The sequence below is a fragment of the Emydura macquarii genome, unplaced genomic scaffold (genome assembly GCF_026122565.2).
Source record: "Emydura macquarii macquarii isolate MOO-44397 ecotype Brisbane River unplaced genomic scaffold, CSIRO-AGI_Emac_v2 contig_1119, whole genome shotgun sequence".
NCBI lineage: Eukaryota > Metazoa > Chordata > Testudines > Chelidae > Emydura > Emydura macquarii.
In genome coordinates, this window is record NW_027131256.1 from 14,733,564 (window position 1) to 14,746,846 (window position 13,283).

The following is a 13,283-nucleotide window of genomic DNA, read 5'->3' on the forward strand; positions in this document are numbered from 1 at the left end:
TTAATGTGTACATATAAAAAAAATAACTGTTGTGGCATATTAGAAGGCCAGCCCACAAAGTCCAAAGGGTACAAAGAGGCATGTCTGACAAATCTGAACTAAGCACTGTACCCTGTCCTCTGTCTGCACTGACTGCCTACGCGTCTCTGGTGAATGATTTGTAAACCTAAAGATAACAAAGTACAAAACTGCATGAACATCTGTAATTAAGAAGAATGTTTTCCAGACGATACTTGATGTCTCTTAAAATGGTTCAAGTTGCTTTGTCAGTTCTGCTGCTTACAGGTAAGCACATTATCCTGTCATTTCCTTACTTCATGTGAAGTAGTTAGCTGGGAGAAGTTGCACTGCAGGCAAAGCAGTATTGAGGCAGAGGTGCTCTAAAAGACTGGGCTGGTGCCTTGAGTACAAGGCTAGGTAACAGGAACTCAGATATAATCCTGTCTCTGCTCCTTGTCTATGGCTTTAGGCAAATCATTTAACCTCTCTCCTCTTTCCCATCTTTAAACTAGGGATAATACTGTTTACATAGCTAGAAGAGGCTTTCTGAGGATGAATTGGTGGTTTGTGAAATCCTAAATGCTTATTATTTTAAAAAATAATTCTGTAAACTTTATTCTTACCTTACCTTATTACTAGTTATTGAGGAAACAAATAGTTCATATGCATGAATGGTCCCAATTGACATAAGTAGCTCATGATTTTTTATACAACTTAAGGGGCCTAGTTTTCAGAAGGCAGATACTCACTGAATGTTAGACCTTGTATAGTAGCTGAACTTGAGTACCCTAGTCAGTAATCATTTGTGAAAATGTATAAAGTTGAACTGTTGTGGCAGGGAATTGTCACTATGGCTAAGAGAATGCACTTTTCAGATAAACACAGACTAATACTGTAAATGATAAATATTGGACATGCTTTAAGACTGGTTTGTTTTACAGGCAGTAACCAGATCTAACTGTAGAGATTTATGTTATGATACTATTCCCTTACTAAAGAGGTGTTCTCCTGCATGTGAATGTATTAACTGCCAAACTAAGGGTTTTTGGAAGTGTTGATCCAGGGACCCCATGCAACTGACTGCATCTAATGACAATAAAGGAATATTGTAAGACTGTGCCATTGTGACTTGTCCCAACTTAACCAAAACATAACACTTAGGAAACGTGAACTAATTAACCCTCTCATGACTCATGAAGTAAATAAAATACTTCCCCCCTGATTATGCAGATTGGGAAAACAGAAGCAGACATGACATTTCCCCAAAGTCACACCAGAAACTGTATCAGCGCTGAGATTGGAACTCAGTTGTTCCTGGGTTCCGGGCCTGTGTTCTTTTAAAAAAGGAAAGGCCTAGTGAGATAAACCAAACACCAGACAGAGGGGGAACAATAATTTAAAACAAGATTTGATTCTGTGGTGAAGGGAAAATCCACTGCAGAGGGAGACTATTCCTTAACTCCTCCAACTGCTGTTTGGCCAAGCCCCTTACCCCTCCTACAAAACCCCTTGGATGCATGGACTTACTGCAGCAGTGCTCCATGGGGAGGGGAACAGGAGGAACATCCTACATTCCCCTTTTCCCTCTTTTTCCCATCCCCCATCCCTACTGGATATGGTGGCGATGTTGCACCTCTTCCTGCTGCATGTCAGGTGTGGGAAGGGGCACCCAGAGATCTTGCCTTCCAAGATTTGACAGGAACTCACCCATTCCACTTGTCTGATCTGCTCTGCACCTACTCCTCCTCTTAATCAAACTTTACTACAAATGTTAGTTGGATAGAGGAGACTGGACCTTTTCTGGGTGCTATTCCCTCTACTTGCACCACATTTACCCTCCTTACATCCCACTACAAAACCTACTTTCAGTTTAGCTCAAGATTATTGAACAATAAAGCAGTGATACTAATTTTTGAGAAATGTTATGTTTGTCCCTTTCTCATTTTCCTTTCCATCTTTCACAACTCTCTTGTATTGTTTTCATGCCTTCCTTACAATTGATTTTAAATAGGCTCTTGCAGCCTCTTTGGATCACTGGTTATGTGCAGTTCAGCTGTTCATTAGCCATGAAGGCTCTTTCAATAAAGATCAAGGCAATGGGGGATTAAAACATGACCCACAGGATCTGCTGATTAGAACCTTACACTTCATCTATCAGGCTATGTTTACAGTGGCATCGGCAAATTCGCCACAGCCAGATCGATCTTTCATGATCAACTGAGCAGTCAGTATAGACCCGCTCAATCGATGAGGGAGTCGAGCTCAATGCAATGTGAACAGCGTGCAGAAGCAGTCTACGAGAGTTATGCAAACTACTCTGCATGGTTTGCGTAACTCCCGTCGACTGCCGCCGAATTTCCGGGTAAGTGTGAACAAGCCCCCATTCTGTGGACTCCTCAAATGCATCCCATAACAACCCTCTTCCTGTACTGAAAAGGATCATGTCTGATTATCAAGTTTAGATCTCCATGAAGTTTCACACCATCACTCAATGTTAATGTAGCTAAGCTAAACTCTTACCAAAGCAGCAATTTCTATATTTCTCCTAACGGGCTCAGTGTACTGCTCCCAGCCCTCAGAGACTCTCAGAGCAAATGACCATGACTACAGATCAGAATCAAATCCAGATTTCTCTTGACACTGCAGAGCGTTATCTAGCCCCATGTCATGTTTTTCATGCAGGTGTCCATCCCATAGTATGGAATGAGTTAGTCTGATTAGAACACCTGAAACAGATTTCAAATCAGAATGGGGCTGAAGCCGCAAAATTCTGTTCCACATTCTGGAATATTCAGTACGTTTGGGGGATAGTTGAAGCTGGGATTCTGATAAGGGTTTGACTCATTTCTAACTGTAGGATACAACCCTAAGCAGCAGCATTCAGTTTACCTTTTCAAAGGACTTAACACATCAGCATCAGTAACGTCAACAGGACCAAAGTATCAGAGGTTAAGAGTTCAGTTCTTGATATCCAGGCAGTGCTACTTTAATAGCTGATAGCACAGACAAGCCGACTTGTTGAATCTGACATTATGACCAGGCATATTCAAAGGTGATGATTAAAAGAAAATATTATGCAAAACAAAAAACAAAAAAGATTGGATCAATAGCTAGTGCAGACTTAAATTTAAAGTTCTGTTGCTGTAAATAATGACTTATGGGTTTTTAAATAATGGCAGACATGCAAAAATAAGGGGAAAAAAATCAGAAAATAAGGGAAGAAAAAGTAGCTTTTTTGCTAATGTGTATGTAAACCAATTACTGAAGCATTGCTAACTCATTGCCAATTTTTTTTAAGTTTAAAAAGTAAGGGGTAAATATCAATGGTCAAAATAAATTCTTCACTTCAGTGGAGTTATATGAGGGATAAATTTGGTCCCATTTATCAGAGCCTGCCAATTAGTAGCAAAACACAAATGCTGACTTAAGATCTGGGAACTGCATCCTATGTCGTCAAGATTTTCAAGAGTGGGTAGAGTTTGACTTCCATTTCCGTAATTAGACATGGATAGAAATGATGATTTTTCCACGAGTGTTAAGCACACAGCAGCTGCTATTGCTCAGTGCTTTTGAAAAATCACACCACCCATATAGACGTCTAACAAAACTCAGGAGTTGACGTTTAAGCACCTCTTCTTAAGTCTTTGCTTACATAACCACAATTGTACTTGTAGCCTGGAGTTCCACCAGGTGAACAAAAGAAACTCTCCATTCTGCATTCCTGGGATTTGTGCTCAACTGGCAGCTATCTGAAATCTTAGTTGCAGCAGATTTCAAATCCCACTCATGTCTTACACTAAGGGTTTAAACACAAGTTAAACTAAGAGCTACACTCAAGTACCCTCTTTGCATATTTGACCTGCCTCACTGTACCAGTTTATTCCATTCTACTATTCAAATCCAGTTAATTTCTCTTTTCACAGCCAAATTTTTGATCTTCCAGGCTGAACTGAGCAGACATTCACTAAGTGAACAGAGATGACGAGTCAATCAGCATCTCTTCACTGTCCAATTTAATCTTGTGCCAGTGTTCACTAATCTACAATGAGATGCTCTGAAGACACTGGGACAGTAGTGATAACTATTGCTTACACCTCCATGGAAGAGCAAAATCTCTGCCTCAGACAGTAATGATAAAAACTAAGCCACAAGCATGAGGTAACATGTGACTTTAATAAGATTCATTTTTTGTGTGAGAATATTTAGTGAAGTCTTCCAAAAACATGAGTGATCTATGCGGGGAATCAAACACTCCAGCTGGTAACAGCTGCTGTACTCCTCACAGCTGCTCACCCTTCACAGATGTTCCTTTTATCCTTCTGTCTGTGACTCTATATTATTCTTACATAATATTTTCATCCTGAGGGAAAAAGGAAAAACAGTAAGAATAAAAACTTAAATATCTAATTCTGTTTGACCTTCTTACCGCTGACTTAACTTCATTTCACTGGAACTTTCAGTACTCGGTGTTCCTAAGGATACCATTATGCACTGTGAGCGATTTCATTGACTCCTATCCACTACGCTTGCTCCTGCTGACTATGTCCCATCTCACACCTGGGTGCTCTGACATTCTGCTCTTCTGGTTTTGGTGCAAGTGTTCTGCTAGATTTGGAGTTGCATACACCAGAAAGATCTTTGGTAATGCTTACCATCTAGAAAGTACTTATTCGTGGATCAGAAATTGTTTTACAAACCTTAATTGAGCTGCTCAACAGGAAGAGAGGAATTACACCCCAGAAGCACAAATTGAGGCAAAGATTAGGGAACATGTCTAAGATCTCACAGGATGTTAGGAGGTAGAACGGAGTATAGAAATCAGATCTTCTGATGCTCAGTTCTGTGTTTGAGTCACAATACCATCTTTTCCTCTTAGTTCTAACAGCACTGTGTGCAGATAAATGTTTATAAACAACTGGTCAAAAAGTTCCTTTTGTGTATGTAATTTCTCAATGAAATGCCCTATTCATTCTTATACAGGTTAATTCTGTGTAATGAGAACTCATTTCTCATGGAAGGACATTTCCCATTGGCTACTGGCACAATCTAAAAAGAATAAATATGTATGTGTTAAAAATTTAAGCTAATACTTTTAAAACATAGCACTTGCCACCATAGGAGCCAAGATAAAACCTCACTGCTCCACACAGTAGATACTATACACTTATTCTTTGAAGAGAAAAATTAGAGCTACTCTGTTTATGCTTTTTATTGTAACTCACCATAAGTTAAAGGCCAAAGTAATTTCTGGCAATAAACTTAAGCAACATTAGCAATCACAATTGACTATATTTTTCAATGAAAAAGGTTGTCTTATGATAGCTGCAATGTACATTATGGTGTTTATTTCTGACCAAAGTTCATATGTCTCACCACAGAATAGTAATGACTTTCACAAAATATGTTCAATATAAAAAAAGAAAAAGAAAAAGATATCCTTAGATAATAGCTCATAGTAAGTTGACTAAGAAATATTACGCTCTTGGTAGAAGAGCCTTGTTTGAATTTCTTGAACTCTGGAACTTGCATGCACAGAGGCAGAGAAATATTTCTCTGGAATTTTTACTTGCTTTCAGAAATCCAGGAATAATTAGTTGTGTCTTAGTCACATAAAAACAGCATTTTATGCTTAAAATGAAGACAATTTGCCATGGAATGTGCATTAGGTCATCTGTACAGTTAGTTCCATTGAAGGGTAATTTTATTTGAAGACGACTGAATTTTTGCTTCCTGTTTGTAATCATGTTTACTTCATGTTTGAGCATGCAAAGCATAAGAAGCATATCAAACATTGGTTAGAAGATCTGTTAGGACATTTAGTCCATCTTTCTGGCAAAACAAAATTGTTTGGTATAGTATTACTATTGTTTTACATTTATATTCCAACAGCTGAAGATCACAGCCAGATTGGGACCCATTTTGCTTGCCGCTATATGCACAAGGACATTTCCTCTTTTGGTTTCCAATCTAGTTTTGAAGTGCTTTTTGGCTCTGAAAAACAGTAGCATTGTAAATATAAGCAGCATTTTTACTCCATGGATCTGTTCTCTGTACATGCTCCTTGTTAGTGACAAATGAAGGTTTTACTCCAGTTGGGCCAGCAGAACTGACACTGCTGATAGGAATGAGCTGTATTCGATCCATTATTCTGGATAATTAACATAAGTGTTTACTAAGGTCAAATCAGTTTCCTTGGGCAAACTCAACCATGGGGTTGGATAGATGTCAATGAGGGCATAGTTTGGCCTGCAGAACTCCTATCATAGGATGTGATGTACAAAGAATACAGAACTCTGCTTGAATCGACTGTCTTGTGTACATGCAGAAGTTGCACCAGTTTAATTTAAGGTGTTATTTTAAACCAAATTAACTAAAATGGGGGCACACCTGTGTATGGACACACTTCTTTCACTTTGAGTGACTTTTGTATTTAAGTTTTTAAACCAATAGTGTCCACAAACACAAGTTTGTACTAGTTCAACTACATGGGTTTAAAATAACACCTTAAGATAAATTGCAACGTTTTTGTATACATGAGCCATAGGATCTGAAGTTAAGATTGTAAATGCAAAGGGAAAAACCTTTTACTGTACTAAGGGTATGTCTACACTACAGCAGCACAGCTACAGCACTACATCTAAACCACTGTAGTGTAGACACTTCCCACATCTACAGAAGGGGTTTTCCCATCTATGTAGTCAATATATCTCTTCAACAGGTGATAGCTAGGTCATTGGAAGAATTCTTTCATTGACCTAGCTGCATTGCAGTGGGAGTTAGTGTTAGAAACTAATGGGGATGGTCATGCCTAGTGGGTGGAGCCATGGCAGTCAGGCCTATGGTTAGAACCAGGGGTTACAGATGGAATCAGGAGTCCAGAGCAGGACTAGAACAAGGTCAGAGTAAGAACAAGGCTGGAGCAGGCTAACATTTGCGGAGTCTGTTACCACTATCAGGCAGGGGAGAGTTCCAAGCCATGAAGTGTCATTGAGCAAACTGAACAGCTATTTCTCTTGTGAGGCTTATATACTTGCCTTGAGATTCATTAGACCAGCACCTGGCTTGTGGATTGGCTGGAGCCTAGCACAAGACTGACTCATCAATACATGAGGTTTAATCAGGTTCTAGTTCATAGATGACTCGTCACCTTACAGTTAGGTTGACCTAACTCCATTGCACAGGGTACAACATTTTTTACAGACCTGAGCAATAGCTAAATTGAGTTAATTTTTAGGTGTAGACCAGACCTAAGGTGGAAATATTGAGACAAATATTGAACCCCTCTTGTTGAGAGTAATTCTCATTTCACAGAAAAGATAGCCTGCATCAGGGATAGCCTGAAAAGTCTACCCAGAACAAGCTGAGTGCAAGACCAGAACACAAATGCCTCTCCCTCTATTAACTAGGCCCATTCACCAAATAACTTCCATGGAATCACTGATGGAAATCAGGGCCACCCTCTGTGATTGACCCCTGCCCATCCTAGATGGTAAGAGTAGAAAACAGGTGTATTTGCTATGGTACTAATAACTAGATTAATAAGAGAAAGGTAGTAGAAGGCAGAAGAGGGAAGGAAGGATGGGTGTGAAAGGAGAAAAAGAGTGTTTTGTATTGTCTGGTCTTACAACTTGGACCTTTTGTAACACTGTAATTCTACTGGATACCCTGTAAAATGTGCGGTATTTGGAAACAAACAAGCTTTAAGTCACTTCTGTTTTTGTACTTTTCATTGTCTATTTCTTTACGAAAATCAATACATCACACACACAAACAAAAAAGAAGAGAAAAGGGACAGTAAAGTCTAAATTACTTTTTGCTAGTTATGTTTTGTATTTGTCTTGCAATGGATAATGATCAATTAAAGGAATTCCCCTCTCAGATTCTCCCTCTTGGACGGACGGACGGGTGCGCGCACGCACGCACACACGCACACACACACAGAGTGTGTAGTGGAATGATTCATTTTTAAATAACTGCTCCCATTTGGATTTTAATTAAAACTTGCAGAAACCCTTCCACTGAAGATAAGTTTGGTAAAAATCTTGTTTTTACAAAAACCTAAAATTTGGTCTAATTTGGATTCAAATATTCCTTTTAAACAAGCTCTAATACCTTGATTTGGAATTAACATTGTTCTGTGAAGGAATGACACATGTTTACGAATTTATGTGACGTGTAAGTTCTAAAATAACTTACTAACATTATAACATTGCACCACTTCCATTTCAGGTGTCTTGGGAGCACCATTTCTGTCCGAAGAAGAAGCAAATGAGTTTATACGACTTAAAAGACAAACACTATATTCTCAGAACTTTTGGGACCCAAGCAATAGCCAGAATGCATGGGGTTATGCTGTGGCTGAACAGGTATTTGTTTGATAACTTTGCAGCATCTGTTTAAGAGACTGAAAATATATATATATATTGCCTTCTGATTGCCAGTTTGCAGATATGGTACTGGCTCTTAATGGGACACCAAAATTCCATTGCTACTAAACTCTTATTCTTGGAGAAGTACAATGTCTTATACTATATTTAATAGCTTCCTTATTCATGCCTCTAAGAATTGTAAAGTTGCTAGACAATGATCTGGCCTGTATAATCTGGCACATTTGCTCTTGCAATAAAGGGTTTGTAAAGTGAAACTCCCCCGCCCTACCCCACCGTAATATTTTTTCTGATAAACTGTGCTGGATTCATAGCTTTGGAAACGGATGGCTAGCCACAGCCTGGCACAGGCAACGCTACTGCAAGTTTACACTCACCACCACACCTTCCTTTCTGCCAGGCTTCCGATTTCTGTTGACAGTTCAGTTCTCCTGTACTCCAATCACCCAGTCTTGTAACACAGATGATCTTCAAACTCTCTTTCCTTCTGCTTCAGGAGCCAAGCTGTTACAAAGTTCTTCATTTCTGAACCAACATTCTAAAATCTGTGACTTTCGGCTCCATCCTGACTTCTAGGTGATCACCCAGGCCTTACTCATCTCACGCCTTGAGTACTCACTGCAATCTTCCCTTCCCTCCTCCCAGGGGACTGCATGTACGAGGGCCCTACAGGAGACTCTTATTTATGGTAGAGTGGAGACAAAGTATTCGATTTAGTAGGAAACTAGGAAGTTCACGTCAGGTTACATGTGATTTGTTGTGTGTGAACTTGAAACAGCAAGTTATGCTGCAGTTGTATAATCAGATCCTTTTCTGGCTGCACATCTTTCACGGGCTGATTTTGCAGGCATCCCTTAATTAAATTAACATGATTAAATGTGTTCGGAATTAGGATACATAGGAATCCTCCTATATAATTATCTGAGCATATGACTCGCATATCTGGTTAGGTGACGTTTTACCAAAAGACCTGTAGTCTATTGAGGTTGTATTAAATCCGATAACACCATCCGTTTTGTTCTACTTCAGGTTAGTGAATCATGGACGTTTTTGAGAACCACAGCACAATACTACGTGGGCTTTGATCCTGCCACTGCTCGGTGAATTTTTTCTAAAGACAAAAAGGGGTATGCATAAATAATTGACGGAGGAGATAATAGCACTCACAAAAGGATCCTAATGGCATAATATGGTACTGTGCTAATTTTAACCATGTCTTAATTGCAAGAGATGTGATTAGAAAATAACTCTTTTTTGAAAATTGGAGTGAAAGGGGCTTTACTAATTTTACTGGCTGTCTGAGTTTAAATAGGATGATTCAATGCAGCTGGGTGGTTATTATGATAGTTAGTCTAGTTAATAGAGCTTTAAAATGCATAGAGATTTTTGTATGGGCTTTTGTTTACTTCTTGAGAAATAAAATAAACTTAAAGTACCCAGAAGTGACCTTTGACTTTGGAGCCGACATATACTGGTCAGATAATGCTGATAGAAAGCAGCCCATAGTAGAAAATGAAAGGAGGGGAGAAGGAACAGTTTTTCCTGCATAAATTTCAGTAGCGAAATTGTATTCAGTGTAGAATAAAAACATGATTGATTGAAATGAAGAAAAAATATAGACACAAAAGTATTTACAGATTGGTATACAATTACATGCAATAAGTCCAGTGTCTCAAATTGTCATATGAAAATGTTGAGGAGAAAGGTATGATGAACACATCAATTTTTTAGTGATTATAGCAAATATAAGGAACAGTCTCTAAATAACAATGAAGCTTGACATGTATAGTACTACAGAATAATAAATGCTTCACTTGTACAGATTGCTTTTCATAGATAGATGTCACAGCCTTTTACAAAGTAGGTAGTATTAATAATCCCATTTAGGAAAATGGAGACACTGAGTGGTGAGATGATTTGCCCAAAGTCACAAAATAAGTCATTAGCACAGGTGGGAACATAATCCATGTCTCCAATTTAGTCGTGTGGCCTGTCTTCTAGACTTATTAATATAAAAGTCTATATGGGCAGATGTGTTATAGTGGTGAGAAAGAAAAATATTGGGGGCAGGAATTCAATTACTCTATTTCCAGTTCTGCCACTATCTTGATGTATCTTCATGGGTTTGTAACATGATTAGCACAAATGGACCCCAAGTACTGAATAGGGACAAATGCTACAAGAAGCAAAAACACATTGTTTTTTTAAAAAAAGGCGTAAACCTTCTAATATCAGGGCTCAAATCAGCCACTAGGAGGACATTTATTCTATGGCCAAGCTAGTCATAAGTAGAGCTGGCTGTAAAATAGAAATCCCTTCATCTTTTGCATTTAAAGAAATTTCTTTTGGTCCCAAATTGGAACAAAAAGTCAAAAAACATTTTACAGGAAGGGATTTCCAGAAAATCCTATTAATGGAGCAAAAAAACTCAAATTTTTAGCTACCCAGCTGCCTTCCTGAAAGGTTCTTATCAATTTCACTTTTTCCCTGCAGGCAGAAAGCAGAATTGACCAGAGTCTTCCAGAGAGGCAGGTGAGCAGAATCATTTCAATTCTCCTGACTGAGAAGAAAAAGACAATCTATGTTTTCCCCTGGAAAACTGATTTGGTGAAAAGGGCCTTTTCTGGTGGAAAATCATTCAGATGGAAAGTTTCTGACTAGCTCTAATCATAATTGTCCACCACTTGCACCTGCCTTTGAAGCTTCTGATACTGGCTGATACAGAACTAAGTACACCACAAGTCCAGTGGTATGGCAATTCCTATGACCCTTCAATGACAGACTCTATACAAAAAGGCAGTTTACAGAACAATATATTGATGGGTCTATGTTATGTGCAAGCAGAACCCGTATTTTAGATTGTAAACTCTGTTTAAGCCTGTTCCACCTCTCATTGAACTCTTTCTAATGACTTTAGTGGGTGTTAGTTTTAAATTGTGATCTCTGCGGGGCAGGAATTTAACTTCATCTCTGTTTAAGTGCCTAGCACATTGCTAATGCTATATAAATTAATCTCCAATCCTTTTATGTATGCACATGAAAGAACAGACATTGAAACTGTGAAACATGAGCATATCAATGAGTTACTCACAGTTCCATATTAAATAAAAGACAGCTTTAAATTAATTCAGCAGAGCCTTTCTAATATGAGTTATTTCTTCTTTTTAGGGACCACATTAGGTCTTACATGGATATGTTACAGCAATCTGGGGCTCACCTCCAGCAGCAGACAAGAAAACACAACTAAATCTAAGAAGTTCCATGTATCTGCCAATGTACTGTATGTATCCAGGACTTACACATTCAGCTATTTGCCATAAACACATTTGATTTGTCCTGTAGTTTATTAAGATATCTAAAGCTGGAACACACATAGTAGCCCCACAAAGTCAATAGTTTGCATTAATCAAGTAAAAAGTGTAATGTCAAATCACACTAAATTGAGCAAAAAAGGTGAAGATGACAAGGCATCCGTAGTGTTTTTTAGTAGGATAGGTTAAATTTTTTTTGTTTTTGTTTTTAACTGAATGGATTCCCCCTCCTCCTACCCTCCAACATTTAATTAAATGTTGCAGTTCTGGCAATTGAAAACTGAATGTTTTTCATTTCTTTAACTGAAGACTGGCATTTTAGTTACTCAAAACTGAAATTTTGGGGTTTCCAGTTTTTTGGTAAACCCAAACTTCAAAGGAAAATTTTAAAAGAAACACCCCCTGCCTCACCTTGTGTGTGTGAGAGAAAGAGGGTGGTGAAAATCATGTCAGCTCTATTTTTCACCATAAGAAGCGAGAACTTTTAATATTATGGCCAATATATTAGGTGATTTAGACTAGCTCTGCTTTCATCATTGAAGGTGTTGGTTTTGATCTCTAAAGTGCAAAATGGTTGAAGTCCTGGTCACCTGAATGAGCTGCTCTCTCCTTACACCACAGCAACTGTCATCAGTGGAGATACTTGTTTGCAACATGGATGTGACATGGATGTTTAACATGGATGTGACTAGTTATAAGGCATTTTCCATTAGAGGCCTCAAATTCTCTTTTCAGTCCATCAGCCAAAACTACTTGACCATCAGGATACATACATCTTGTCTCAGGCTTTTTGATTGTAGGCATCTTGAAGAATAGCACAAGTGAAGGAGTGTGGTTTTAAATTTTCCTTCTTGGATTAATAAAGCTGATCATATGTATAGGGGATTTTCCTATAGGTATACTGGTTTCAATACCCATTGTAGAAGTACCTAGAGCTACTGTGAATTGATTGCAAATTTTAAAGAAAATATTAAATCTTTTGAAACTGAAAGACCGTTTTAGCATTTTTGCATTTCCTTCTGAGTATTTTTTTTTTATTTAAAACTAATTATAAACTGCTACTGGTTTCCCACTGGAATATCTTGGGTTGGGACTGTCTTCTCAGCTGGATATACTGTATTTCATCAGACTTAGATTGAAAACACACATCTGATTCTTTTATTATTTACAATACCAGGACTTCATTCATACTATTAATCATAAGGGCAACCATTCATTCATTCTAATGAAAAGGCCAAGAAATAAACAACAACGGAGAAAAACTAAACAACTATTATTACATCCACTAGTCTCTTATAGGTGATTTGGTTACTTTATTCTTTGTCTCTTAGCTCCTCCTCTTGGCCTTCGATCTAGGCAGTAGCCCCCAGAACTGTTTGTTCTCAGAATGCTGAGCTGTGTTGTTCTATACAAGTCTTAGTGAGATGTGACTGGCCCGGCAGCTCTGTAGAGTTTTGCCTCGCTCTGCCTCAAGCCATGAGACACATATTTGGGAAGATTACATAGCGAAGCCTCCTAACCATACACATGAGATTGCAATAAACATATATAACAATAAAGTTCAGCGCGTCAGGAGCATTCCAAA

At 38.4% G+C, this 13,283-nt stretch overlaps 1 protein-coding gene across 3 annotated transcripts; it reads left to right on the forward strand.

Annotated features, from left to right (window-relative positions):
• The first annotated feature begins 134 nt into the window (after positions 1-134).
• CUNH3orf85 (chromosome unknown C3orf85 homolog) lies at positions 135-12,218 on the forward strand. 3 transcript variants are annotated; one of them, XR_010919358.1, is made up of 5 exons: positions 135-285; positions 8,230-8,366; positions 9,417-9,514; positions 10,881-10,919; positions 11,556-11,649. XR_010919358.1 is itself a non-coding variant. In XM_067546217.1 (4 exons), the coding sequence occupies exons 1-3, from the start codon at positions 216-218 to the stop codon at positions 9,489-9,491; spliced, it is 282 nt and encodes a 93-aa protein (XP_067402318.1). In that variant the 5' UTR covers positions 135-215; the 3' UTR covers positions 9,492-9,514; positions 11,556-12,218. The 3 variants fall into 3 exon arrangements, 1 of the variants encoding a protein (XP_067402318.1); XR_010919359.1 differs by having other exon boundaries at positions 9,417-9,579; positions 11,556-11,642; XM_067546217.1 differs by lacking the exon at positions 10,881-10,919 and having other exon boundaries at positions 11,556-12,218.
• Positions 12,219-13,283: the final 1,065 nt, after the last annotated feature.